The sequence below is a fragment of the Phytophthora parasitica genome, assembly GCF_000247585.1.
Source record: "Phytophthora parasitica INRA-310 unplaced genomic scaffold supercont2.129, whole genome shotgun sequence".
Taxonomy (NCBI): domain Eukaryota; phylum Oomycota; class Peronosporomycetes; order Peronosporales; family Peronosporaceae; genus Phytophthora; species Phytophthora nicotianae.
In genome coordinates, this window is record NW_008649115.1 from 4831 (window position 1) to 29142 (window position 24312).

The window sequence follows — 24312 nt, forward strand, 5'->3', positions numbered from 1 at the left end:
GCAAGCCATGAATTGGTCCTACAAATAGTCCTATATTGCAGGACATTTTTTCGGATGCAGGACCGTTTTTCTGGTTGCATTAATTTCTCCCTGTTTCGTGCCTCTGTCCAGCTTCATTATTAAGTGGTATTTATAAGAGCTATTGAGCACAATGATGAGCAGGTCAGATTTAAAGGCAGCTCTTAAACTGAAGCAACTCCAACTTCAGCAAACTTTGATATGCCCCCACATTCCTGATATTTCAAGCAGCGGCTGTGGTGTGAATGAGTCCGGCGCGAGCTCCCAACGACATCGAGATCGAGCGAAAGGCCTCTCCTAGATCCGCGGTCGTAAGAGCTTCATGCACCGACCCTCCCAGCTTCTCCGCTAAATCTTCCAGCCCCATGTCACTTGCTCGTCCGTATCCGACGACAAACGTCCGCAGTCCAAACTTGGCAAAACGATTGCGAACGTCCACCGCCAGCGCAGGTCCTTTCTTGCGATCCGCTGGACGTCCATCCGTAAAGAAAATCATCACTGGCTTGTACACGCTCAAGTTCGTGCGTGATAAAATGGCGTTAGCTTGATTCAAACCATTCGAGTAGAAAGTCCCACCGCCGTGGAAGTCGATACGCCGACTGGGAGCGCTATTGATTGGCACGGCCTCAAACTCAATAATACCTCGAGCACCGAAGGTGACAACCGACACAATATCTTGCGTTACGCCAGTCGCCAATCGACTTCGCAAATATCCACGAACGCCACTCACCAATTCCTGCCACGGTTCGCCTCGCATTGATCCCGAGCAGTCCAATACGAACACATGGTGCACCTTGCCGGTTGGCGACGCATGAGAACAAGCAAAGCGGTGGCCACAGATGTAGGAAAACCCTCTTCGCTCAGTAGTAGAGGGAGTGGAGGCAGGCTGGTGCCAAGCTTCCAAGTCGCAGTAGGATGGCGGCTTACCTTCGCCATTGTGCTCCGCTGCATCGCACAAATACGGACACTTGGCAAACAGTGCACGTTCAACCGCAGATCGGCACGGGTCCTCCCACCCGATCGTTTTCCAGTACTTTTCATGTAGAAGCTCATCGACCTGGTGCTCTGGACGTGGCTTAAGATCGTTGGTGCAGTGACGGCGTTGGTCTTGCAGGTCAGTGTACACACAAGCAGAATCAGTCTCTTTGTCGCACTTCAAGTAGTGCACGTGGCCCCTGCCAGCCGAAGAGCAATACATGTTGCACATTTCAGCAACTCCCTTCTCGCCTGGCAAGTACTTGTGGTCTTCCCATTTGATGACATCATCTTCTGCTACGAAATGCATGTTGCGCATATTTCCATGCGCTACCGAGTGTTCTCCTTTCGTGTCCAACGCGCTTATCGCAATAATACTCACAGGCTTCACATCTCACCCCACATCCGTGAACAGTTCTGGTTCCATTCGGCAGCAGCTTCACACATGAGTGAGTTTTACCGTCGTGGTTTGATTCCCCAGGTTGAAGGACAATCGCACAATTGTTGCGGATTCCTATCATTTGCTTCAGCTCATAGTCAAATGTGTCACGTGACCCCAAAAACTTGTCGATCGAGACCTGAACACTCTTAGCACAGATGCCTTCCATCTCACAAGCTGCATTGCATGTGTGACGCGAGCTGCACAGGTGAATTATCTCTCCAGGTAGCGATGGTTCTGCTTCACACTTTTGATCATTCTCCTCAGCGAATCTCACTCCTAGTTCGGGCTGATCATGGAAGTGATTGGCAGTACTACACCGCTCCTTGCAGCCATCCATCTCACACGCGTGTTTGCACTGCGTTTCGGCGCATTTGTGCACTGTGTGACGATGTTCCGCGTTCAAAATGCATTTGCCACGGCAAATTGTCGCACTGCATAAAGCTCCACACGCGTGTTGCTTCACTGAGCATCGATGATCTCCTTCATGTCCTTCAATCAACACACAGAGCCCACCACAGTTCGAAGCACCTTTCAGACTACACTCCGCCCCACACGTGTGATCACCTTTCACGCAGTCACACTTGCCTTCATGGCCAGCTCTTCCCACGCATCGAGGCATTTCCTTGCCATGTCGATAGTTCAGAGCGCAGTATTCGCAAAGACCGCGACATTGATGACTCATACCGCAATCATGATCCTCATCAAACGAGTGACATACTGACCGCATGCATTGAAGCTGACACTTAGCACAAGTATGGAGACAGCGCTTGAATAGTGCCTCAAACGGGAGAATATACGTCTGCTCGATTTGCTCCCACTCGTCCATGAATCGCTCGGATCCCAAGAACTGTTTGACACTTTTGTTTTGCGACGGCAAACCAGAAATGACAACAAAGCGTCGAAGTTGGCGTAGTCCTTGTCCACAATCTTTTCAAGCGGTCCCTTCGAAATCAGCGCCAGATAACGCTGAAAGAGATTCTGCAGAGTAAAGTGGATAGAACTTGTATTTGCTTGGAAGCACGCTGCAGGTCCAAAATCAACATCTTCATCATCCATCTCACCTAAAGCCACTTCTTGATTGACGATTGCCCAGTTTTCTGAAAAGTCGGGATAGTCACAACAAAGTTGCACCAAATTGAGCATGTACAGTTCAGTGTTGTCGTGCAGCAAAGGGTCTTTCAGGATTCGAGACAGACTTTCGTCTTTCGCTTGAGCCTCTACGGGGATTAAACACCCAGTTCGAATCGCTCCAGGTAGTGATGGAGCTCGTTCATCTCTAGTCGCTGAGAACTCTCATCGACTGCTGTCCAATCCAGAATAGAGATCTTTGCCAGTACCAAACGAATACAATCGTGGAAAGAACTCCCACTCTTGAATCCACGCGATAAATCTGGATCATTTATCAATTCCTCGATCAGTTGTCGAGCGTGTCGAAGAGAATCGTAGTATCCCAACGTTCCTAAAGGTGGAGAACAGTTGATCTTCAGTTGGCCAGAGTACATCTCGGTGAGAAAATTCTTGTCGCGATTAACTGTCACCATCTTCTGGAATTTGTGCTGGAACTCAGAGAGTACACCGTGGCGATCGTTTGGATTGACATCTTTCACACTCATGTACAGCTTTCCTTGGAAAAGTCTTTCGTCACTCTTCAGCAAATTGATTCCTTTCTGGAACTTCGTGAATAGACCGTCGATGTCCTTATCGAAGCGCATTTCCATCCGGAAAATTGTGAACATTGACAAAGAGGCATTCAGCACTGACAAGAACACATCCTCTTGGTCAGTACGCTCGAAAGAACCCAAGCCTTCGAAGTCCAACACGACAAGCAACATATCTTCCATGATACGCAGAGTCATCCAGGCACCATCCGTGCAGCGGTTCCCGGCAATAGCGAACGACGATCCCGTCAAATGGTTCAGGAAGTAACTCTTTCCTGTCGACTGCTTCCCCATTGATGTGATCACTGCACAGCGACCTCGCCAGGCGCATAGCAGAGGAGATAGGAGGCCGAATCGAATCGACTCGGCGATATCTGCTGCTCCCCATGCTTGTATCTCGTCTTCTGGCTCGAGAGACTGGTCCATACCATCATAAAGCACTGTCAGTGCGTTCCCCTCGGCACGGCAGATTTGAATCGGCAAGAATGTGATGAGCGCCTGAAAAAATAATTTCAGCGGCTTCGATTTCATAGTCACTCCACCCAGTGAAGACCTCACGGCGAGACCGCTGGTTAGATCTAGTCCATACAACGGTTTGTTAAGTGCCATCAAGTCGCTCATCAATAGCGACAGGAAGTCGTGGTAATTCTCAAGCGCAGCATTCGTTTCCTCGACACCAGGACAAGCAACAAGAATCGACACGGGTGATGGTACTTCAACATCCAGCAAGCCACGCACAGGGAACTTCTCGAAAACGTGGTAAAATGTGTACAGCCAATGTTGCTTGCGCGGGCAATCTGCATTGCTTGCATCACTTTCAGTATTCTTCGAACCCGCATTATCGGACTGCCGCATTCGGTACGAATCACTGCGTACAGTCACCTGGATCGAAAAGAAATACACCTTCTGTGCCAACGGATCAAGTACAAGTACTCGGTCGTCGACATGTTGGACACTCACCCGGTCAGTGAGGAACTTGACGCCAAGACTCAATGCTGGAAGGTGACGATGGTCGTCTCGAGAAACACACTGCAGAACTCCTTCGAAGGCCCCGTCATCGCTTGGTACACACGACACCGCTCCGATAGCGAGGTTGTCCGCCAGTTCTAGCACTCGGCTGCACGATGAAGGTATCTCGTCTTGATCGTGTACATTCACGACATTGGACGTTTGGTCATTGTGAATGTCAACACCTTGCGAACGTCCACTCGAATCAGTCACGTACACGGTGCTGTCTAGCAGCATAACGTCTCTGAATGGCAAATCTGCCAGCGTTGAGCGCACGCCCAAGTCGACGTTTTTCATGAGCTCCATCTTCTTAAACGACCCGTCAAGCTTGTAAATCCCCACCGAATCCTCTGAGAGAAAGGTCAGAATTCTGTTGCGGGCATCGTAATCGCAAAGCGAAGCAAACTTTCCAAGCGTGTGAATGACCCTTTCATTCGCACGTGACGGTCTACGGGGATCCGTGCTCGGTGGGAAGTAGATGAACTTGACGCACATGCGTTGTGTGCCAGTGACAATTTGGATTACGGACCGCACCTTAACAGTAAACATCGCCACATGATTTTCGCCCGGGTTTAGAAGATGCCGACCCAGCAACTCCTGGCGTCTCGGCTTTCCTTCTTGCATATCCAGCTTGACAATATCCTGGAACGCACAAGACTGAGCATACACTTCCTTCGAACCCTCGCAATAGACAGTTCCTCGGCCATTGGGACAAGCGCTCATTCTAAACAGCAATCCATCTTTCGATAGCAGAACTTCACGCAGCTGGTCGAACTTGCCCCCTATGATCTTGCCGTACCAAGCCGCCTTACTTTGCTTCTGGTTGCACTTTAGCTCTTTGAGTTTCACGTCATTTGCTGCTGCGAAGACACTTTTTACAGCAATCCACCATTTTGTGCGCAGCTCAGCCAAAGGTTTGGATACTTCCTCCAAAAACGATTCCCACGTAGGCTTCTGCGCTCCCATGTTCACGTCGGGATTCGAGTTCTTCACTTTGTGCTTGTTCACAGCTTTCAACAGGTTCGACTTCGAAGTGGTGGAGCACATTTCCAGTATCTTGATTAATTCGCCAGTATCGTAGCACGATGAATTGGTGAGAAGCATTGCCTCAACTTCTCTTAGGCGCTCAGGCACGTCTAAGATCAATTGAATCTTCTTGTCAAATTTCCAATGGCACGTAGACTTGACCCACTCTCGAAATGCCTCGTAAGCTGACAAGGCTGTCTGCAGTGAAGTACCCGAAGCTTCATTCACAGTATCTCCCACGTGGAGTCGGAACAGTTCATTCGTTACTTGATCCACCATGGCTCTCTGTTCCGCAATTTCCTCTTTCAGCGTCTTTGCAGCCAGATCGTATTCTTCTTGCTCTTGTTTCTCTTGAGCTTCACGAGCAGCATTTATTTCATCCTCAGGCCACATATCAAACGCCTTCAAGATGTTCTGGCAGAGCTTAACCGATCGGACAATTCCTGGGTTCAACTCAATCCGACAATGCTGCGATTCAGCTTTAAGCCACTCCGCAAAGGGCACCTCCACCTGCAGGCGAAATAAACGTCGAAATGGCTCCGTTCGGATCACTGACGTCATTGTCCTCGTGACAGCTATCGCTGGATAACTTCCCTTTAGCAAGCAGATATTGGAGTAGTCTTCAGGGAGTGTCTCCAATTCCACGGAGGTCATTGCCACACATGACGTGCTATCGGGTTGATCCTCTTGCTTCTCGATATGGAAAGACACCGAATACGAAGACAACTCGTCGTCTTCCTGCTCCTCCGAAGCAGCCATCGCTGCCGCGACTTGTTCCAGATCGGATTTCGACGTGCAGCATATAATATCCGACGTCAACCCAGTCAGAAATCGCAGTACGAATGCTGGAGTATCACGAAGCCCTTGCGGCTCAAACAGCTCGTCACAGATCCAAGGGAACACCACCAAGCCAGCAATGTTGCCAACCCCGTTACACTGTCCCTCGCTGTGTTCAGGTTTGACCTTTACACAGTATATCCCTTCACTTGCCCCAGCAAGTATGCCAACTGCATTGACAAAGCATGCTTTCATGTCGACTAAGATTTCCGCTACTTGTGCTTGCTTGCCGAACACACCCTTCAATTTCACGTCTCCAAAACACGCGTTTTCGAACAATTCGAAACGCAGAAAGCGGATGAAATCGTCATCGAACTCTCGAGCGTGTAAAACGTTGAAATCAAAATCTTTGGGGTTAACCGACGACATCATCCCGAAGCTACGGCACATTCGCATGACTTCCAACTCGTCCAGCACTGGTTTCACCACTTCCCTCTCGCACTGGGTCTCACGAACGAGTTTCATCAGTCGGAAGAGGTTATCTCCACCCGAAAATTTGCCCCCTTCGCCCGAGTCTGCGCTTCGAGAGGGAAAATTAGCACCTTCGTCAATCTCCATCTTCGCCCTGAGCTCGCGACTACAAATTGGATTTTGAGAACAATTCCCAGTCCGACGTATTCGTGTGGGACCATGCGCTGCCAAAAAGAACAAAACCATCTACTCTGACCTGGACACAAAAATCACTCATATATACAAGTTACAATTACAAAACTGAATCTTCAGTCAGCCAAAGGCGAAGTTGGTGGCTCAACTGGCGCCGTTGCCGCTGCGGGAGTCGGAAACGCAGCCATTCTGCGCTCGCTGGCGTCTTTATGCCCAAATCAAAAACGGTGGGTTCCTTGAGACTTTCTTCAACTGCCTCGATCGATTTCAACGGTGTTCGAGCCAACACGACTTGATTCTGTGCACCGCTCATTCCCACGACATACACGCACTCATTCGAACACACAACCGTCACTTGAACCAGGCGATGCGTAGTATCACGTGGCAGTAAAAGGTCTCGAAGTGGTTCCAGAGTTTCCAACTGCTCTTCTGAGATGTAGTCAAGTTCCTGCTCGGGAACGAGCAAGGTATTCCCATCCGGGATAACCCAAATACCGTGCGCAAAGATCAAATTGCTTCCAATTGCATCGGGTAGTACCTTCAACTTGTACCGCAGAAGTTCGTTAGGTCTTGCATCAAACCGCGAGGCGGAATCATCAAATGGTGTACGGCTGCCCCCCATTCCATATAGCAGTCCATCTGAGGTCATTGACACTAGCGACGCAACACCACCCATCGGACGAGCAACAATACCCACCAGCCCCATACCAACACCGCCTACCACGTTTCGTATTCCAGTATCGAGTCCTTGCATCTGACGCTCCTTGTAAACTGCAATTGGAGTAGTAATTACTCCAGCTGCTGCACCAACAACACTTGATCCTAGAGACCCCAAGCCATCTGCAAGTGCTGACGACAAGTGCGTTGGACGCGTGTAGTGGCGCTTTCGTAGCTGATCAGGCGGTAGCGTCAGTTGATCCATCGTCCGCGAAATGGAATACGAGAATCCAGACACCGACGTCAGCGTTGCTGCCGTTGTATGGCCCAAAAAGGAGGCGACACCGCTCACCACACCCTTCGTGAGTACCCACGGACTGTAGCCGTTTCTAGAAGCAGCCAAGGGGATCTCAACCAGATCTCGAATTCCTTGACCGAAGCTCCGAAGAAAGCCTCTGCATGACAAGATTGTCAGCCACCACTGAAAAGATCAACAATATACCTGCACAAGTACTTACGCTGGGTTGCCAAGAATGTTCAGCGACATCAATAGCATCGGCGAGCGGACGATCGTGTCAGCCACGTAGTCTGCTGCTAAGTCCTTGATCAACTGGTCGGGGAAAGAAAACACCTCACGCATCTCGGTGGATGCAAAATGCAGCGGTGTGCTATCAAAACTGTTGAGTACAGGAATCGATACGCGCGCTGTGATCGTCACTTGCAGGTTGCTGATTTCCAGCCACTCGATATACACTCTGCGCTGTGTCGTTACCACTGCTGATTCATACGCATGTAAGCTCCAGACGTCAGCACTTGGTGCGATATTCCGGCAATCATCGTCGTGCATTGCTCCCACAGCAAGCTCTCCCTCAACTGCAGCAATTAGCGGCCGCACAAAAGCGTTCACGTACGTCAAGATGTCATCTTCGACCTATAGTACTCACACACCAAAAAGTTAAATAGACAAATAAATTTATACCAAAGCGCAAAGCGTACCTGGAGAACGGCTGGGGCTAGTTTCAGCTCTATGCTGTGGAAATAAGTCGGAATATCAATTGGGTCCCATGTATCCGTGTAGATGACTCTGGTGACTAAGCACGCATTGTTAGCACCGGGAAGTTGCTTGTCGAGTAGCTTATCCATTAGACTTCCCAGTCTTTCGTGCTTCTTTACTCGATCAAACTGAAGCAAGTTCTTTGACGCATGCGCTTCAGCGAAGTGAAGGATCACCGGGAAGTTGCAGGTTTGTAGGAAATGCCCCACTTCGATGTCTTCAACTGCAACGAACAGAGTTGTGTACGATCGAATGTGCGACAGATAACCCAAGCGAGTGCTGTGACGAGAAACTTCTGGCGGATCGGGAGCCGTTGCAAATACAATCGACACAGCGTTGCAGGTCGCTCGTAGGATCTCTGGGTACAGAATCATCCCCCTTGCATCCCGTAGAGGATCGTGCTCGTCGCAAAAATGAAGAGATAGCTCCTCCACAACCACGCCGACTTTCAAGAATGCTGGAACCGTTTGCTCTGCTTTCACTGGAGATGCCACGGAAGGCAAGACCAATGACGGCGTAGGATTTACCTGACCATCATGCGTCGGATCCTCCAGGCAAGTGACGGAAATCAGCCATGACCCTGCTCGATAAAAGCACATGACCAAGAATGTGGGGCCAGGCTTGGCACTTGCACTACCGTTTTCTGTGCTGAACGATGCAAACTGGATTCCACCAACTTGCCACAGCGAATTAGACCATCCGTATTGTGGTGATCCGATCTGGAACCGCATGCGCTCACTGGCTGTAGTGTCAGGTATGTCGGCGTTCGCAAGGGATTGCGATGGAGCCTCTAACCAATCACTTAGCAACTTGCTCTCTGGGTCAACCTCCATATTGTTGGTGTCGTTCTCTTCTGTAGTGGCCGTGCGGTGCTTCGCGGAAACCTTTAACAAAGCATCAATTAGCAAACAATAAAGCAATCTCAACTAAAACAAAATATATCGTACCTGGAGACCCCAGTCATATTCCAGGTAAAAATCCGCTCCAACACCCTCTGGATCCGATGGAAATGACACGTTTCTGAAGCCCAGCGTGCTTTGCCATTGGTTGTGGATGATCACAGGAGGCTGGTGGTCCACAAAGAACATAATGTGGATAGACTTCTCCTTCTGGGTCATGGTGTAGGTCAGCATCTTGTGTCTGAAGCCATGGTGGCGGATCAGCAGTCGTCTTCGGTACGTCGTGGTAGACGGGGCTGAATACAGACCTTCTTGTGTGTTGGTTGGTGCCGACGACGATGTCTCCGGCTCAACAATTCTCAATTTGCCGTCTGAAGTGAGCAGTAGAGGGATCTTCGGGAGCAACACTGCTATTTCATCGGTCCACTCGTACCCATCTTCCACTAGAGTCACTCGGAAAGAGCATGATAGTCTTGCCACCAAAGCTTGCTTTGCCGCATTGGACGGGTCTTCGCTTGGACGCCTCGATAGTTTTGAGCTTAACCAAGACGACACATCCGCTCTAATACTCCGCTTCTTTGCTTCCTTATGCAGACACACAGGAACACTCCAGCCAGCATTGCTGCCCGAGACCACCTGCGCATCAAATATACAACAACAACAATTAGCGCTACCTCGTCTCACCGTCGAACCGATCTCATTTCAGGAATAAACGTACCGATACGTTTTCCTCTTCAACAAGTGAGTTTCCTCGCCCGTCTGTGGGGACACATTTCAAGTCACAATTCTTATCGCAAAAGAGTTAGCTTTCAGGCAATAACGATAGTTACAAGCGTTCCTTACCGTTGAGTTGATTACCACAACTTGTGGACGGATGATCAGCTTCAGATATCCATCGGAATTCACCAATTCGATGCAGTACGCACTTGCCAGGCTCCTCAGTCCTGCCTGCGCGGGTGGCACAATAATCGGCTTTGTGTCTCCATTCACATTCAGTGAGACTCCTGGAGACCATTCAATATGGTCCGATGAGCTGCTCGAGTCTTCGATTGTTGCGATCGCAATCACCAGACGATTGCTGGCCACTGCGAAGCCAATGGACCGCTCGACGCATGAATCAATCCTCTCCAGAGCTCCTTGGTTTCCCAGAGGGCTGCCGATACTAATGTTCAGATCGCTCGGCGTCATGTTGGCAACGCTGAGAATGCGTTCCGTTCTTATCCGGATCATCGGCCGATGGTCACTGCAAAAGCTAACAACCACTTTGCAGCCTTCAAAGACGAAAATCTGGCCCTTCGAGTCTCCCGCAGATCTGCACTGCAACAAAAACTTCAGCGGCTTCGAGCTGCTCACGCCTTGTCCATACTGCAGCTGAGCATCTACCGGCTCAAATGGGTTGATCGTAGACAGACTCTTTTCACTTGCGGCAGATACTTCAAGATTGACAGTTGTGAGCTATTAAAGAAAAAAAAAATGTCAGTCTGCAACGTGAAGGGGCCAAAGCACAGCGTAAACTTACCTTCTGTGATAAGCTGAGAGTTACCGGGATATCCAATATGTTCTCCACCGTGATTGCAGGCCACAACGACATTTCCATCCACGTGTATCGCCCGGACAAATGAGGCCGCAATGGGTCAAAGTCCGTAGGGAGTACAGTCTTGCACTGCACGCGAGCAATCTTCACCCAGACGTAGTGAGTCTGTTCATCTGGACTTTTAGGGTGGAGGGTGGTGAACTTGCAATGAGTTCTTTTGGAGGATTCCGCTTCGTTGTCACTGATTTTCACCAGATCGAATTCACTTGGGATTCCTTCTAGTGTCTCCAGATCACACCAAGAACCACCTTCGATACCAAAGCTAACTGTTGTCATGGACTCCGCCATGATACAAGAGACGCTGCCAGCGTTTCTTGCCGACGAAGAAAGAGTGCAAGCTGACCCATCCAGCGAAACGCAATTGAGATGGTGGTTGACGCTTCTTCGAATTGCTGGTGCGTTTCGGTAGAGCTCATCGGATCTGGTACAGCTATATTCAGGACCGTCCTTATTTACTTTGACCCGCACAGCAAAGTCGCAGTAATTACGAGCAGTCAACGATGAGCGGAGTGTGACAATCGTTAGTAAACCGCTCAATTCCACGCAAATCCATACGAAGCCGTGACCATCAAAATATCGTCCGGTGACACCGTTTTCTTTGATCCTACACGGATCACACCAACGGGGGTCCTCCTGTTCTGATTGCACGCTATCAGTGAGCTTGTTGTCGCTGCGTTTCTTCCGTGGATCGTCTAATGCGAAGCGAAGCTGGTAAAACGGGTTACTTGCCAGTGAGAGCCAACTATAAGCTGCACTAGCATCCGCAGGTAGGACCAAACACTCGGAAGTTCCTTCTTGTCGATACCAGATATCCACACCAGTGTGATTGACAACTCGTATGCGCATGCTGGACATTCTTTCGTCTGGATTTGCGGTAATAGCCTGGGATTGCTTCGAGTCCTCTTGCAGAAGTTTTGGGATTGCAAATATTACAAGCATCGCCGTCTGATTCAGGTACAGGGAGACGGGGCCAATCAGTGTAGAAACCTCAAGCCCCTTTGAAGAAATCTCGACCATCGCGTCAACGGTTGTCCGTGGGATAACCGATACAGTCAGCAGCTGAGCCATGTTGTCCAGATACATTTGTAGTACAGAAGATACTCGCACATTTAGTTTTCTCGCTGGGGCGCCTCCGGAAACCGCACAAGAAATCTCTGTGTCGTTGAGCTCCGTGGTAATGATGTCGTGGCATTCGTTTTCAGGACCGGCGTGGCTAATAGACAAAGTAACTTGCGGAAGCGTGACACTCGAAACCACACGTTGATAGGCATCGCAGGTCAAAACGGAATGCACTTGCAATGACGAAGCAAGCAAAGCATTCACGACAAGCCGTTTTTGATTGTTCTGCATAGTACACACAGGGTTAGTCGTCCAGTAATCTCCGCACATATTCTATACGCACCTCGGGCTCCTGTTCACTCTGTAGTGGAGCTCTCCATCTTAGCTCCCAATTGTCGGACGGAAGCTCGTTATCGAAAGTGTACGCTCTTGTTCGCGCGCCAAACTCGAGCATCTTCGATCGATACCGAGTTTCCTCCATGTCATCATCAAACCACTGGCTCATCAACTCACCAAAGCTCCCCGGTTCGTTGGTATCTTTCCTCTCGCCAGAGCCCGCACTGGCTGCCGTATCTTCCCACGGAACGAAGAACTCGCAGACAACAACATAGCACGATTTCTTGCTATCCCAGCATCTCAATTGGCAAAGAATGTCACAATGCCGACTCGCGCCATCTTCTTGATCCTCATTCCAATTCCATGATGGCCAGCCACTTGGAACTCCATTAGGAGGGATAGGCACAGGGTTTGCCACAATCTTACAAACCTTGCGTGGTATGTGGTAACACCAGCGCATTCCCATCCAGCTGTGCGTCTTGTTACTCAAGCCTGCGTGTGAAGACCGCTCTCCACTCGATTCGTGGTCTTCCATGTCCCATGGCTTGTTGCAGTCCACGAGAAAAGCTGCTACGTCAGATAACACGATATCGAATATGTTCGGGTCAATATGAACTTGGACTTTAGTATCAACCACGGGGAGAGCCGAACCCGATACAACACTTTGGGTTTCAATCAACAGGGACTCCGTAAATACGAGCTCTCCAGGTAATGGTCGACGGCCTTCTGCCATCCGCCGCAAGTTCTTAAAATCATCGCTGAAAAATCCATCCACGTTATCAGCGGTACTGCTCTTGTGCATAACAACCTCACGCGTGTAGCGTTCATCAGATAAATCTTCAGTCGAACGATCGAGGCGTTTACCGCTACCAACATATAATAGTGACTGTACCGCTGCCAAGGAAGGTGATGAAAGTTTCACACACAGCTCGTTCACCTCAGCTTGGATGTTGGTCCGTGCCATCTCAGTGTACAGTAGGCAGACTCCAGCTTCACCAATGACAACTCGCTCCAGCATGTTATGCTGATCTCCAGTGACTCGAACGCTGCAGTCGTGCAGCAAACGCTGAGCCTCGGACACACCATTAATATACTTCGAAAACTGTTGCCAGATGCTGGAAGTGTGCGAAGGACCCGGGCCGACGGAGTCTCTCAGAAAAAAATGAACCTCCAAAGGAGGCAAGTTATTGGATGTGTTCAGGCCGAACTTGTCCATATTCAGCATCATTTTCAGTGTGGGGACAGCGACAAAGCGATTAATATCATTGACAGCAAGACCATACGCGCGCAATGACTGTTGAGCCATTTCATCGGTTCCAACCGCAACGCTAGCGAAAAGCTGCCCAGACTTCATCCAAATACCTGACTTTCCCTTGTTGGTGGTATTTTGTCTCCAGTACGACATCACACTCGGAGCTACGAGAACCTTGATATTCCATCTCTGCTGCAACACGAATAACTTGCGATCCATCGGTTGGCCACCACTTTTATTAGCTTTCTCCCTCCACGGGTCAGAAATTGACAAATCCGGTTCGATACAAGAGAATTCAGTCAACGCCTGGATCAAGTGGTGCGATACGTGAAGCTGATACGTTTGTACATTAAGGAAGAGTGTTCCCTCTGAACGATCTCCAAAACTCCATCGTGCAGCGATCAACTTCTCAGGATAGTTCTCCACAGCTAATTGCCACAAGCTTGGGTCCGCGTTTGCCCCAAAGACGACTCCTTCTATTGCGACGGTCTTAGAAGTAGGATTTTCGTTAGTACGATGACCCACCACCAGATTCTGGATAGAAGCACTGCCGGACAGGGTCGATGAATTGTGCGCAACGATTATGGAACCAACGCGAATATGCGTGGAACTACCCACTGTGAACACATTTATCTCGATTCCATCGCACGAAAACGCCACTTCTCGCTGGTGTGTGCATGGAGGACCTGGATATACCTCCGATGACCTGCTCAATTGAATTGGAGTCAATTTCACCTGTGGTGGTGCTCCGATAGATCGTAGAAGAGAATTTATCCCTCGAGTTATACCCACAACCCGCGAGACCAACACGTCGAACGATGGTTTATGCAGATCGAGTCGCAACTTGGTGAATGCGATGCTTGCGGTTGTTTTCACTCCTGCATCGTTGGCTTCAGTTTTAGCCAGAGGTTCCTCTTCAATGCTGCACGTTACGTTGAGCGGCGACCAGAACGTATTCGCATTAACGAAACGCGCGGAACACCCTACAGCATAGCCGATGTACTCTTCAAAAGGCCCAACAACATCGAGAACACCGTTGAGAGCTAATTCTCCAGCGTGCAAGTCCAACTCGGCAACAAATCCAGAAATCTTGCCAGCTCTACACCCAATTCGAAGCTGCGACTGGCCAAACCGTTGTGCTTGAAGAGTAGGTCGCCTCGGTAGGATTCTAGAGTTGAATGGAGGATATCCTAATCCATCTAGCGATATGTCATTTCGTATGGCAGATGCCAACGACATCGATTCCAACACCACCACCACATTTCCTGGCACCACCGATCGTTTTGAAAGCATAGAGTCCACCATACTTTCATTTGGGAGAATCAGACGAACTTGACCAAATAAAACAGACACCTCAACATGCGCCAAGGATACTCTTGGAGTTGCCTTCGACCTCGGATCAACGGGTTTGCCCGTGTCAGTAGTTTCATTTGACACGGGGGAGGGATCCGTAAATCCTCTACCACGCATATCCAACGCAGAAGCAAGACAATATAAGCTTGATGTAGTGACGGCAATGTCCACATTCTCCACAGATCCAGCGATAACATGGTGAGGAAGGCCAGCTTCACTGTAATTGCGGTAAAATCCTGACAATAGTGGAAATGCGTTTGCAGTCTTCGCTGACGCACGGTCGTCCCGGGTTATGATTAGAGGGATTTCAGCAAAGGATTGCTTTCTATCTGCCTCGCGTTGCCGCCACTCAGTTTTCCCTTCCAGGAACGTTTTGGCAATGCTGCTTGCTAAATGCCACGATAGCATAGCCGACGGTAGGGATTCTAAATCGATAATACTGGCGCTGGAAACGTGGAAGGTCTCCGATATGCATTTCAGTTCAGGCAAGTCGAGGCAAACCAAAATCCCCATAAACGCATGCTCCGGCAAACGTGAAAATTCACCGAATCTAGTGCGAACCCCTCGCCGTGCGTTTTGAAGTTTTTCCACCACTTGAATATCTCCAATGGATGCCTGAATATCAGTGAACTGATGTCGCGGAGCTTGTTGTTGCTGATTCTGAGTGGGGTGGTAATTGCCAATCCGTGTAGCTACACCGATGTTGAGCACCTTCCCGTCTACAACCGTTCGAATTTGTCTCCTTCGGCGGGTTGAGCGGTGGTAAATATCAGCCATGCACGAGAACTCTGCACGATCAAGCTGAGCTCCTAGCCTCCAATACCACCGACAACGCGAAGCAGCTTTAGTGTCATCCTCGCGCTTTCCAGGTTCCTGCGAATGAGATACTACAATCGCCGGCGATTTTCTTGATTCAACTTCAGACTCGATGAACGGGAGTTTTAGGAGATACACAAGCTTCACGCAACAAATGACAACATCAACATTAGTACCTAGCAACAGGAACGGTGTTAGAATAACTTTCAGTTGGACGTAATGTACCTTTAGGCGAGATAGTGATGCTTTGATACTCGATACCTGAACCGTAGCATCAATCCCGTAAGAATGACGACAGTCGACGTATCTGTGTGAGAAATCCACAGAGATGCCAGCGTCGTCAATACTAAATATGGTTGGATCCTCAAGACCTGCGAGAGTCCCGCAATCTGATGCACGCAATGTTGCACCTTTCGTAGAAAATACGAGCTTGAGTTCTCCCCCAGGTTTTACTGGTTGTGTTGACCCTGTATCCTGCTCGACCGATGATAGTGACAGTAGAGGAAGCTTCAGTTGGAGTGCCTCGTTCACACGTACATCACCCCCGGCAGCTTTCAGATCTATGGTACAACTCCAGCCGGTTAGGACACTGTTCGCTGCATCTCCCTCTTTTGCATCCTTTTCAGAACATTCTAGTGTCGTTATCGATTCTTTTCTGGCCGGTAAATTTGCCAAGATTTCTCTCACGAGACATAGAACAGCACCTATGAGCTGAGTTAAACCTTGCATATCCAACAACACGTGTGCAAGCTGCGCTTGGACAGACAGCTGACACTGCGTAGAGCTACTTGTAAGCAAGCCGGGATTCAGGGTAAACAAGCCAAGCGAGTTCAACAGCGGCACGACATTCATTCGACCAGATGCCTTTTCCTGCGAAATGCCAAACGTGAAAAATGGGGAGATGGATTCAGATCCTCGAATCGCCATTGGAGCAACACCGCCTTGGAGTATGGGGTTCTTGCCTTCTGCCGCCTTCAACGCGACACTAACGGACGCTATCTCTCCGCTAAGCGACTGACGCTGAGCCATCACTAGCCTGGGTTGATTCGAAACAATTCTGGAGAAACCAGCCCGGCCCACCTCAATCTGAAACGAATTGTGCAATCGTTTTGAGGCCAAATGCATTGGCTCCCACGCAATAGGATATCCGAGAGGGCCGACTACTCTGTTTACCACAGTCGTAGCTTCTTGTGCGGCAGTTAAGCTCAAGTCGATCTTTAATTTGATCAGACTTACGAACAACCCGTCATTGTCACCTGCATCGGCAGAGCTTTCGGTGGTCAGCAGCTCGAATCCCAGCGCTTCAATCAACGGGAAAATGGCAACATCATTATTGGTTTTTTCCAAATGAGCAGTTAGAGCACCAAGCTGTAGATGATTCTTACTGCTGCCCGGATGAAAACTCCCCTGCCACGTAAAATCGTTCCCAGCCAAGTGCAAGCCACCACGAGAACACACTCTAACAGAATCCTGCCCTGAGTCTGCATGCATGCCAGGCACTAAAACATGCACTTCGCTCGCCGTAATCAACTTGACATCACTCTGCACAATAGTCTGAATATTCGATACCACGTTATCGTTAGATAGCGTTGGCGTCTCACCACGTCCCACGACTTTATCCTCGCCATCTTTCTTCTTACGCATGAAAATCGAAAGGGCTTCCAGTATCTCCACACATTTCGGAGGCTCCAAGACAGCTTGTGCCGCGCCAATCGATATGTCCAACGCTTTCGAGACTGTTTCCTCCTTGGCATGAGCGTCAGGTGACGATACATCTCGCTCAATAAAATTCGACATTAATGCTGAGCGCAAGCGAAGAGCCGAATGAACGCTTCGGTGGCGAATATTAGGAGAGCCAGACGATGGATGGAGGGAGGCTGCTGAACATGAATGCAGCATATATCGAGCAAACAGAGCGACCAATTGCGGCTGGAGCAGCTGCATTAGATTGTCCAGTGCCCCCAGGTCTGGATTGCGATGTACTCGATAATCATGTGCGGCTGAACTCAATGAACGGGCCACTCCATCAGAGATTGAAATAGGAAATCCACTAGAAGCCCAGGCTGTCGACACGGCATTTGATAAAATCCCCTCATCGAGGACTCGTTCCTTAATCCCAATCATCCTGGTTGCTTGTTTACAAATTTGAGATATCGTGGAAATTGGAACGCAGCGAATGTTTTCGCCATTCCATGTCGTAAAGCACTCACACGGGGAATCCGAGATCCCGTCTGAGTCTCGATCAGCGTCTGAAGTTTTCCAAATGGGAATGCCAGTATCCAGACTTACTTTAACAATTTCAAAACTTCTGCTTTCACGCTGACTCAATCGCGTTGTTTCCTCTCCAAAGAATGAATTGATGAAATACGGGTGCGACACGCAGTTGGAGAAGTGAGACGAATCGATCGAGCCCCATGTGAGCAGCACCTCTCCTTTCTTGCACTTCAAATCCTCTCGATTTTCACTGGGTGTAGCAGATACGAGCTCCACCTTTTCGACTTCAAACACCACGTCCGTCCCGTTTCGCTCTTGTCCGCGTGCCACTAGCATTTCGAGTGCTACATAACTGAGTGTCAAGTGGAGAATTGGCACCGCCGGTCGAGCGACCTTTTTCTTCTTCGTTTGAAGAGAAACCTTGACCATGCCGAGATTTGCAACTGGGACAAACTCTTCTCCGTCTTCCACAACTATAGAATCTTGTAGCTCCACCTCCACTTCCTTTTCATGCTTACGCAGAGTTAAAGAGGCTGAGCTGACACACACTCGCACACACGAAGTTTTTGTGACAAGATCACAGGGAGCCAGCGTATCTTGATCAGTATCACTCACGGGCGGTTGGCCTTTTAGCAAAGCTCCTCTTGTTTCGGCAAGTAGCTCAGAAACTAACTCATCCTCTTCCCCGTCTTCAGCTGCACCGAGAGCGTTCATTGCCCAGCCAAACCACGATTCTTGCTTCTTAGATGCGGTGTCCACTTTTAAAATGTCTTTCTGGGAGACCACGGCAGGAATAGTAGGCACAGCGGTGGGGTCGGCCTTGACGCCGCCATTCTGTACGTAGTCACGGTTTCGTGTTTGGGAAGATAGCTCGTGAGCTTGGTCTATCTTGCGACTGGCGCTCTGTATCAGTTGGTTCAGCATCTCTAATTGTCTATCGCTGACCGAAAAGAACAGCTCGCCGATAAAAATGTCCACCTCGTACATGGGGGTCACACGTGAGCGGTTGCACGAGTAATAGTAAAACGGGTCACACAGCACAGATGGCTTGTACGCGAATAATCCATCCATATCTATAATACTTCCTTCGTCACGGACACCGCTCGCCGTAGAGCGTTGCTGATGCAAAGGAGACGCAGGAGAGGCTAAGTTGCTTCTTGAGTCTCCTTGTCCATTCATCGCAGCATTAGGGAACAGCTGCAACTTTGCTCGGACGGAAGCCGACGTTCTGCTCAGCACTGGCACTTCGTATCCAATCACCTTCCGTCGCACAGAGTCCTGTCTTCCGCCGTCTTTCGTAACTCCATCATTTGTGTATCTATCGAGAAAAATCGTGACGTCTTTGGCATCGATCCTTTTGCAAATGGCTCGTCGTCCTCCTTTCAGCTCCTCAAAACTGCGTTTCCAGCTCTCTTTCTCATTTGCCGAGTAGAAGTCAAGCGTCTGCACCATAAAATCCACACAAAGCAATGGTAAGAAAGGCTTTAATGCAATTTCGCACTGAAAAGAGGCCGTTGCCGCCTTACCCCCAGTGCGATGGAGAACACGACATCGTCATTCTCGTACTTGAGCACGAGGTTGTTGACTTGCACGCTAATATTAGCCAGGATTCTCTGCAACGTGTCGTTAATCCATCCGGACTTTGGCTGCTCGATCTCAGGCTCTCTATCAACTGCTGTGTCCACCGAAGCGGCTCTGGCTGATCTGTTCTTGCCTGTTAGGATGAGCTCAATGGTGTAGAGCTTCACTTCGATGGGCTGAGAGAGTAACTGCGTCCACGGGATGTGGATACGAAGCTCACGGATGAAACCACGCGAAAAGTCGAAGCTTGAAGGGATCTCGAGACTCTCGCGCAATACGTGGCGCTTAATCTCCAGGTCATTGAGCACCAGGTCGCCCCCGAAGAGACCCAATCCTTCCAGCTGGATGTCCTCGATGTACTTGCTCAGGTAGAACTGCAGGTTCTGCGCAATGTAGCCGCGCAGAGGTGACAGCAAGTCCAGCATCGGCAATGCGGGCACCGCTGCTGTCTTTATGACACGTTGCACTCAGTTTTAGCCAATAGAAAAGCCATGTGGATTTATGTGCAAAACACAAGGGAAAGTTGAAGTGAAGAGATGGCTAATCATCAATGGAAACCAAATGGATACCATTGATAGCAGAGAGAAGCAGGAGCATAAAAGCTTTCTAAGTGGCTTGGCAGTGCATGGATGTTGCATTGCTTTCGTGAAAAATGGATGAAGTAAACGACTAATACAGAAGTGTAATTTACTAATATGAAAACTACAGACTTTCGTGTCTTGGATCTCTATGTGTAAGTGAAAGCCTGTACACACTGCGATGCGCTTCAATTTGGGTGATTTGTGACACTGGTAACAAGCTCAGTCGCTCCATTCGCCTTCAGACCACCACATTTCAGTGTCAGAGTTTGCATCGGATGTAGCATATCGCCATTCGGTTCCGTCATAGTCTTCTACCAGACCGTACTCGTCGTATCCGTCACTTTCGTCCACCAGATTCGCATTGACCGAGCCCGGTGAATTCCCTGAAGTGCTGGATGTGTCAGAAGCACTCTCGCCGTCCGAGTCGTGGATAGTGTACCACTGCAACTGCCGCTGCACAATATCGACGTTGTCCACACATTCTTCCAGCATCTCATCGACGACACAGTCGTAAGCGAATGGTTCCTGCCCGAAGTTAATGTGGATGGCATCTGACGAGTCCAGCCCGACTGCAGGATACCACTGCTCATGCACACACTCAATGTTGCTGTTGTCGTTTTGGATTATCTCGCCGTTGTTCGTGAACATGACGAAGGAGCGACCGTCACGCATATTTCGCCGCACACCGCAGCCAATAGTGTCATTGATGCCGAATGCAGGACCGAATTGACGTCCTCGGTTGGAGTGGAACATCTGGCCGTCATCACCATGATATCCGTAGGAGCGGAAGTCCCATCCCGGCTGTCGGTCCACGAGTGGGAAGCGCGACGTCACCAGTCCAATGGAAGTCACATCCTCTCCATGTACTCGTCGCGCTGATGGCTTTATACGTTTGGTGATGGAGATCTCGAAGTAGCCACTGGAGACCACACCGACATGGTACTCGAACTTCTTTGTCTGCTGGTTCTGGCGCTTAAACACTGCGACGTGGAATGAGGTAGGGAAAGCGACATTAGACCTCACGCAGCGATCGTCGCCCAGGATGTCGCCGTCGAAGCCAAAGTCCACCACCTCAGACGGCTTCACAGGTTGCGCATGAAGGGGCGCGACACTGAATACCAGACCAAGCAACAAACGTTAGGATTAACACAACCGATTGAGTTCATGCAACAAAACCAACTGACTTTTGTTCCAGCGCTAAACTGCCTCTGTAGTGTCGTGTCTGCTGGATATCTGCGTACGCCGGCAGCGGCGTGATCGCGTGCGCCAGCAGCTGGTACATGCGGCTCTCGCTGGTGTCGCTAGGGAAAAGCTTTCGCGTTTGCTCTGAAATCACAAGCGGAACGGAGCCACTGCGTGCGCCTGGCAGACGGAAGTTGAGCGTCTCCCAGCGGTGACAGAACAGCGCCTTCCACACAGGAAACCGTGGCAGCACCGTGCGCGCCGTGAACTTGGACGCACACGTGAAGGACTCGACGTCTCGAGGAGCAGCGAACGACAGCAGTTGTGCCACCATCTCGTCGTCCAGCGCGTAGATCGGCGCCATCTTGCTCTTGGGGGTACGGAGATATTGAACTAATGAACTGGAAGTCCTCTCTCGACTCGAATCTGGTTGGCGCTGCTGCAAGGACAAGCACATTCATGCGAAAGGTTGCAATGCCTCGCGGTGCTTCAGAGATACGGTGAGCAATCCTTTTGATAATCAAGGCGATTCCTCCCAAAACACGATAAAAGGATTGCAAATTCTAGTTGGGAGAGTGTTAAGTATGTAAAAACTCAACTCAGTACTCTCATTACCTTTCATTACGAATGAGAATATGAGACAAAGTCGCGACGTGACAGTCTGATTAAAGTCGTCGACAGCGTCGACGTGGCCAACGCGTGCGTGGCGCAATAACAAGCACACGATTAGCTGTCATTCTCTACGATATTCCTGATGGGCCCATGGCTGCCCTCACTCCTCCAGCCAATGGGGCCAATGCGATAGCAAATCTAGCTAATAAACGCCTTCTTCAGCGACTTGGCAGTGCAGGCACCGGCGGACGTCATGATCTGCTCGCCCTTGTACGTCGCCACGCAGTTGTCGTCGGTCACGAAGTCCGGCGACACCTTCTCCAGCACCTTTTGCTTCTTGATCTGAGCCGCCGACAGCGGCTCGCCGCTCTCGGACGCGATCGTCACGCGCTCGCCCACCTTGGCGTCGGTGGGGGGCTCCACGAACTGCACGTTCTCGTGAGCCTCATCGCATGCGCACAGCACCATGCCGTGCGACTTGAAGCCTCCCAACTTGGCCGGCTTCAGGTTCAGCAGCACCAGCACCTTGCGGTTCTGCATTTCCTCCAGTGAATAAAATGCCTGCAGACCGGACGCGATCTGCTTGGGCTCCTCCTCGCCAATGTCGATCTCCTCACAGTACAGCTTGTCCGACTCCGGGTGCTTCCACACCTTGGAGATCACACCCACGCGGATGTCAAGCGACGCGAAGAGCGGCGTAGCAGCCTTCGCGGGCTTGGCTTTCGCAGGCTTGGCCTTGGCAGCGGCGGCCTCGCTCTGCTTCTGCTTCTCCTCCTCCGTTAGAATTTTGTTGAACAGAATGCCACCAATGGACACCTCAGTACCAGGCTTGAGGTTGTCGTAGTCCGGGGACAGCGCCGTCAGCGTCGTGGGGGCCGTACCGAGCTTCTCAAAGATAACTTGGGCAGTCTTAGGGATGATGGGGCTCAGGTAGTGAGCCAGCACGTAAATGGCTTCCAGACACGTGCGCACTACGACGAGACGGGGCTCGTTCTCCTTCATGTGCCACGGCTCCTTCTCCGTCAGGTACTTGTTGGTGTCCTTGAGAGCGTTCACAATCGCAATGCAAGCATTCTGCAGTGCAAAGTCCTTGTACGAGTCCTCCGAGTACTTCAGCAGCTCGTAGATGTCGAAGGGCTTGTCAGCCTTGGCTTCGGGCACAGCACCATTTGAGTACTTCTTGCAGATGTTGACAGTGCGGTGCACCAGGTTGCCCAGCGTGTCGGCGAGCTCCGAGTTGTGAATGTTGATGAGATCATCCTCCGAGAAGGGCATGTCCTGGCCGAACTTCGCCGAGCGCACAATGAAGTAGCGGAACGACTCCAGTCCGTACTTTTCGATCATCGCATACGGGTCGATGACGTTGCCCACGCTCTTGCTCATCTTGGAGCCGTCCTTGGCGTTCACGAAGCCGTGAGCGAACACACGCTTGGGCAGGGGGATGCCTGTGCTCATCAGGATGCAGGGCCAGATGACGCAGTGGAACCACGTGATGTCCTTGCCAATAATGTGCACGTTAGCAGGCCAGTAGCGAGCGTCCGGGCCGTCCGGGTAGCCGATGGCCGACAGGTAATTGGCCAGCGCATCGAACCACACGTACAGTACGTGCTTGGGGTCGTTGAGGATCGGAATGCCGTGCGTGAAGGTGTTACGCGAGGCCGAGAGGTCCTGAAGCGGCTCCTGAAGACGACGTAGCAGCTCCTGGCGACGCACCTCTGGCTGCAGGAATTCGGGGTTCTCTTCAATGTGCTTGACCAGACGGTCCTGATACTTGGACATCTTGAAGAAGTACGACTGCTCTTGCATCTTCTTAAACGGTGTACCTGTGGTAGGGTCCTTGTAGTCCGTAAGCTGGGCCTCCGTTTCGGTCACGAACATCTCCTCACGCACGTTGTACCATCCCTCGTAAGTTCCGAGGTACACGTCGCCCTTGTCGAGCGCTTGCTGGAAGAGCCACTGGGCGAACTTCTTGTGCACGTCGCTGGTGGTGCGGATGAAGTTATTGTTGCTCATGTTGAGGTCCTTGGTGAGCTGCTGGAAGATGCCGGCGTACTTGTCCACGAGTTGCTGGGGCGTCACACCAGCGGCTTCAGCCGTCTGCGCGATCTTCTGGCCGTGCTCATCCGTGCCCGTGAGGAAGTACACGTCGCGACCGAACACGCGGTGGTAGCGCGAGATAACGTCCGCACACACGTTCTCGTAGGCGTGACCCATGTGCGGCAGGCCATTCGTGTAGTGGATGGCCGTCGTCAGGTAGAACGTCTCCTGCGAAGGCTTAACTGCCTCTAACTTCGTCTGCAGCTGCTCCACGCGCGCATCCTGCTGCTGCTGCGCCACCTCCAGCTTGTCCACGCGGGCAGCGAGGTCCGCGGTCGTCGACATGTCTAGTTACGTGCTTGGGTTGGCTGATTCGCTTCTGCTCGGGCAAATCCTTCCCCTCGACTGGTTCCCACAAGCATATTCCAGGCAAGTCTGACTTGTCCGAACAAACCCAGATCTCCGCATATGAAAATACGTGTAGCATACATCTCTACTAATAATCCAAATTGGCGCGT

The 24312-nt window shown here is 50.5% G+C and overlaps 5 protein-coding genes across 5 annotated transcripts; all 5 read right to left on the reverse strand.

The window, feature by feature from the left end:
• Positions 1 to 241: 241 nt before the first annotated feature.
• On the reverse strand, positions 242 to 2261 carry PPTG_19553 (hypothetical protein; the record flags this gene model as incomplete). Its single annotated transcript, XM_008917976.1, has 2 exons — positions 242 to 1386; positions 1454 to 2261. 2 exons carry the CDS (start codon positions 2259 to 2261, stop codon positions 242 to 244), a joined length of 1953 nt encoding a protein of 650 aa, XP_008916224.1.
• A 400-nt stretch (positions 2262 to 2661) lies between these two features.
• PPTG_19554 (hypothetical protein) lies at positions 2662 to 6621 on the reverse strand (the record flags this gene model as incomplete). Its single annotated transcript, XM_008917977.1, has 1 exon — positions 2662 to 6621. The coding sequence occupies one exon, from the start codon at positions 6619 to 6621 to the stop codon at positions 2662 to 2664; it is 3960 nt and encodes a 1319-aa protein (XP_008916225.1).
• Positions 6622 to 6667: 46 nt separating this feature from the next.
• On the reverse strand, positions 6668 to 19807 carry PPTG_19555 (hypothetical protein; the record flags this gene model as incomplete). The annotated part of the gene is made up of 10 exons (XM_008917978.1): positions 6668 to 7679; positions 7743 to 8155; positions 8221 to 9162; positions 9226 to 9813; positions 9896 to 9964; positions 10021 to 10632; positions 10697 to 12115; positions 12174 to 15728; positions 15813 to 19244; positions 19328 to 19807. The coding sequence occupies 10 exons, from the start codon at positions 19805 to 19807 to the stop codon at positions 6668 to 6670; spliced, it is 12522 nt and encodes a 4173-aa protein (XP_008916226.1).
• A 178-nt stretch (positions 19808 to 19985) lies between these two features.
• Positions 19986 to 21605, reverse strand: PPTG_19556 (hypothetical protein). Its single transcript, XM_008917979.1, has 2 exons — positions 21148 to 21605; positions 19986 to 21074 (listed from the first exon to the last, which is right to left on the reverse strand). The coding sequence occupies exons 1-2, from the start codon at positions 21600 to 21602 to the stop codon at positions 20183 to 20185; spliced, it is 1347 nt and encodes a 448-aa protein (XP_008916227.1). The 5' UTR covers positions 21603 to 21605; the 3' UTR covers positions 19986 to 20182.
• Positions 21606 to 21698: 93 nt separating this feature from the next.
• Positions 21699 to 24283, reverse strand: PPTG_19557 (methionine-tRNA ligase). The gene has a single exon (XM_008917980.1). It carries the CDS (start codon positions 24137 to 24139, stop codon positions 21956 to 21958), a length of 2184 nt encoding a protein of 727 aa, XP_008916228.1. The 5' UTR covers positions 24140 to 24283; the 3' UTR covers positions 21699 to 21955.
• Positions 24284 to 24312: the final 29 nt, after the last annotated feature.

Coding starts and splice junctions, on each gene's coding strand:
- PPTG_19557 (XM_008917980.1), bottom strand. CDS start 24,139: ATGTCGACGACCGCGGACCTCGCTGCCCGCGTGGACAAGCTGGAGGTG.
- PPTG_19556 (XM_008917979.1), bottom strand. CDS start 21,602: ATGTGCTTGTCCTTGCAGCAGCGCCAACCAGATTCGAGTCGAGAGAGG. Junction 21,075..21,147: donor AGTTTAGCGCTGGAACAAAA/GTCAGTTGGTTT, acceptor TCTGGTATTCAG/TGTCGCGCCCCTTCATGCGC.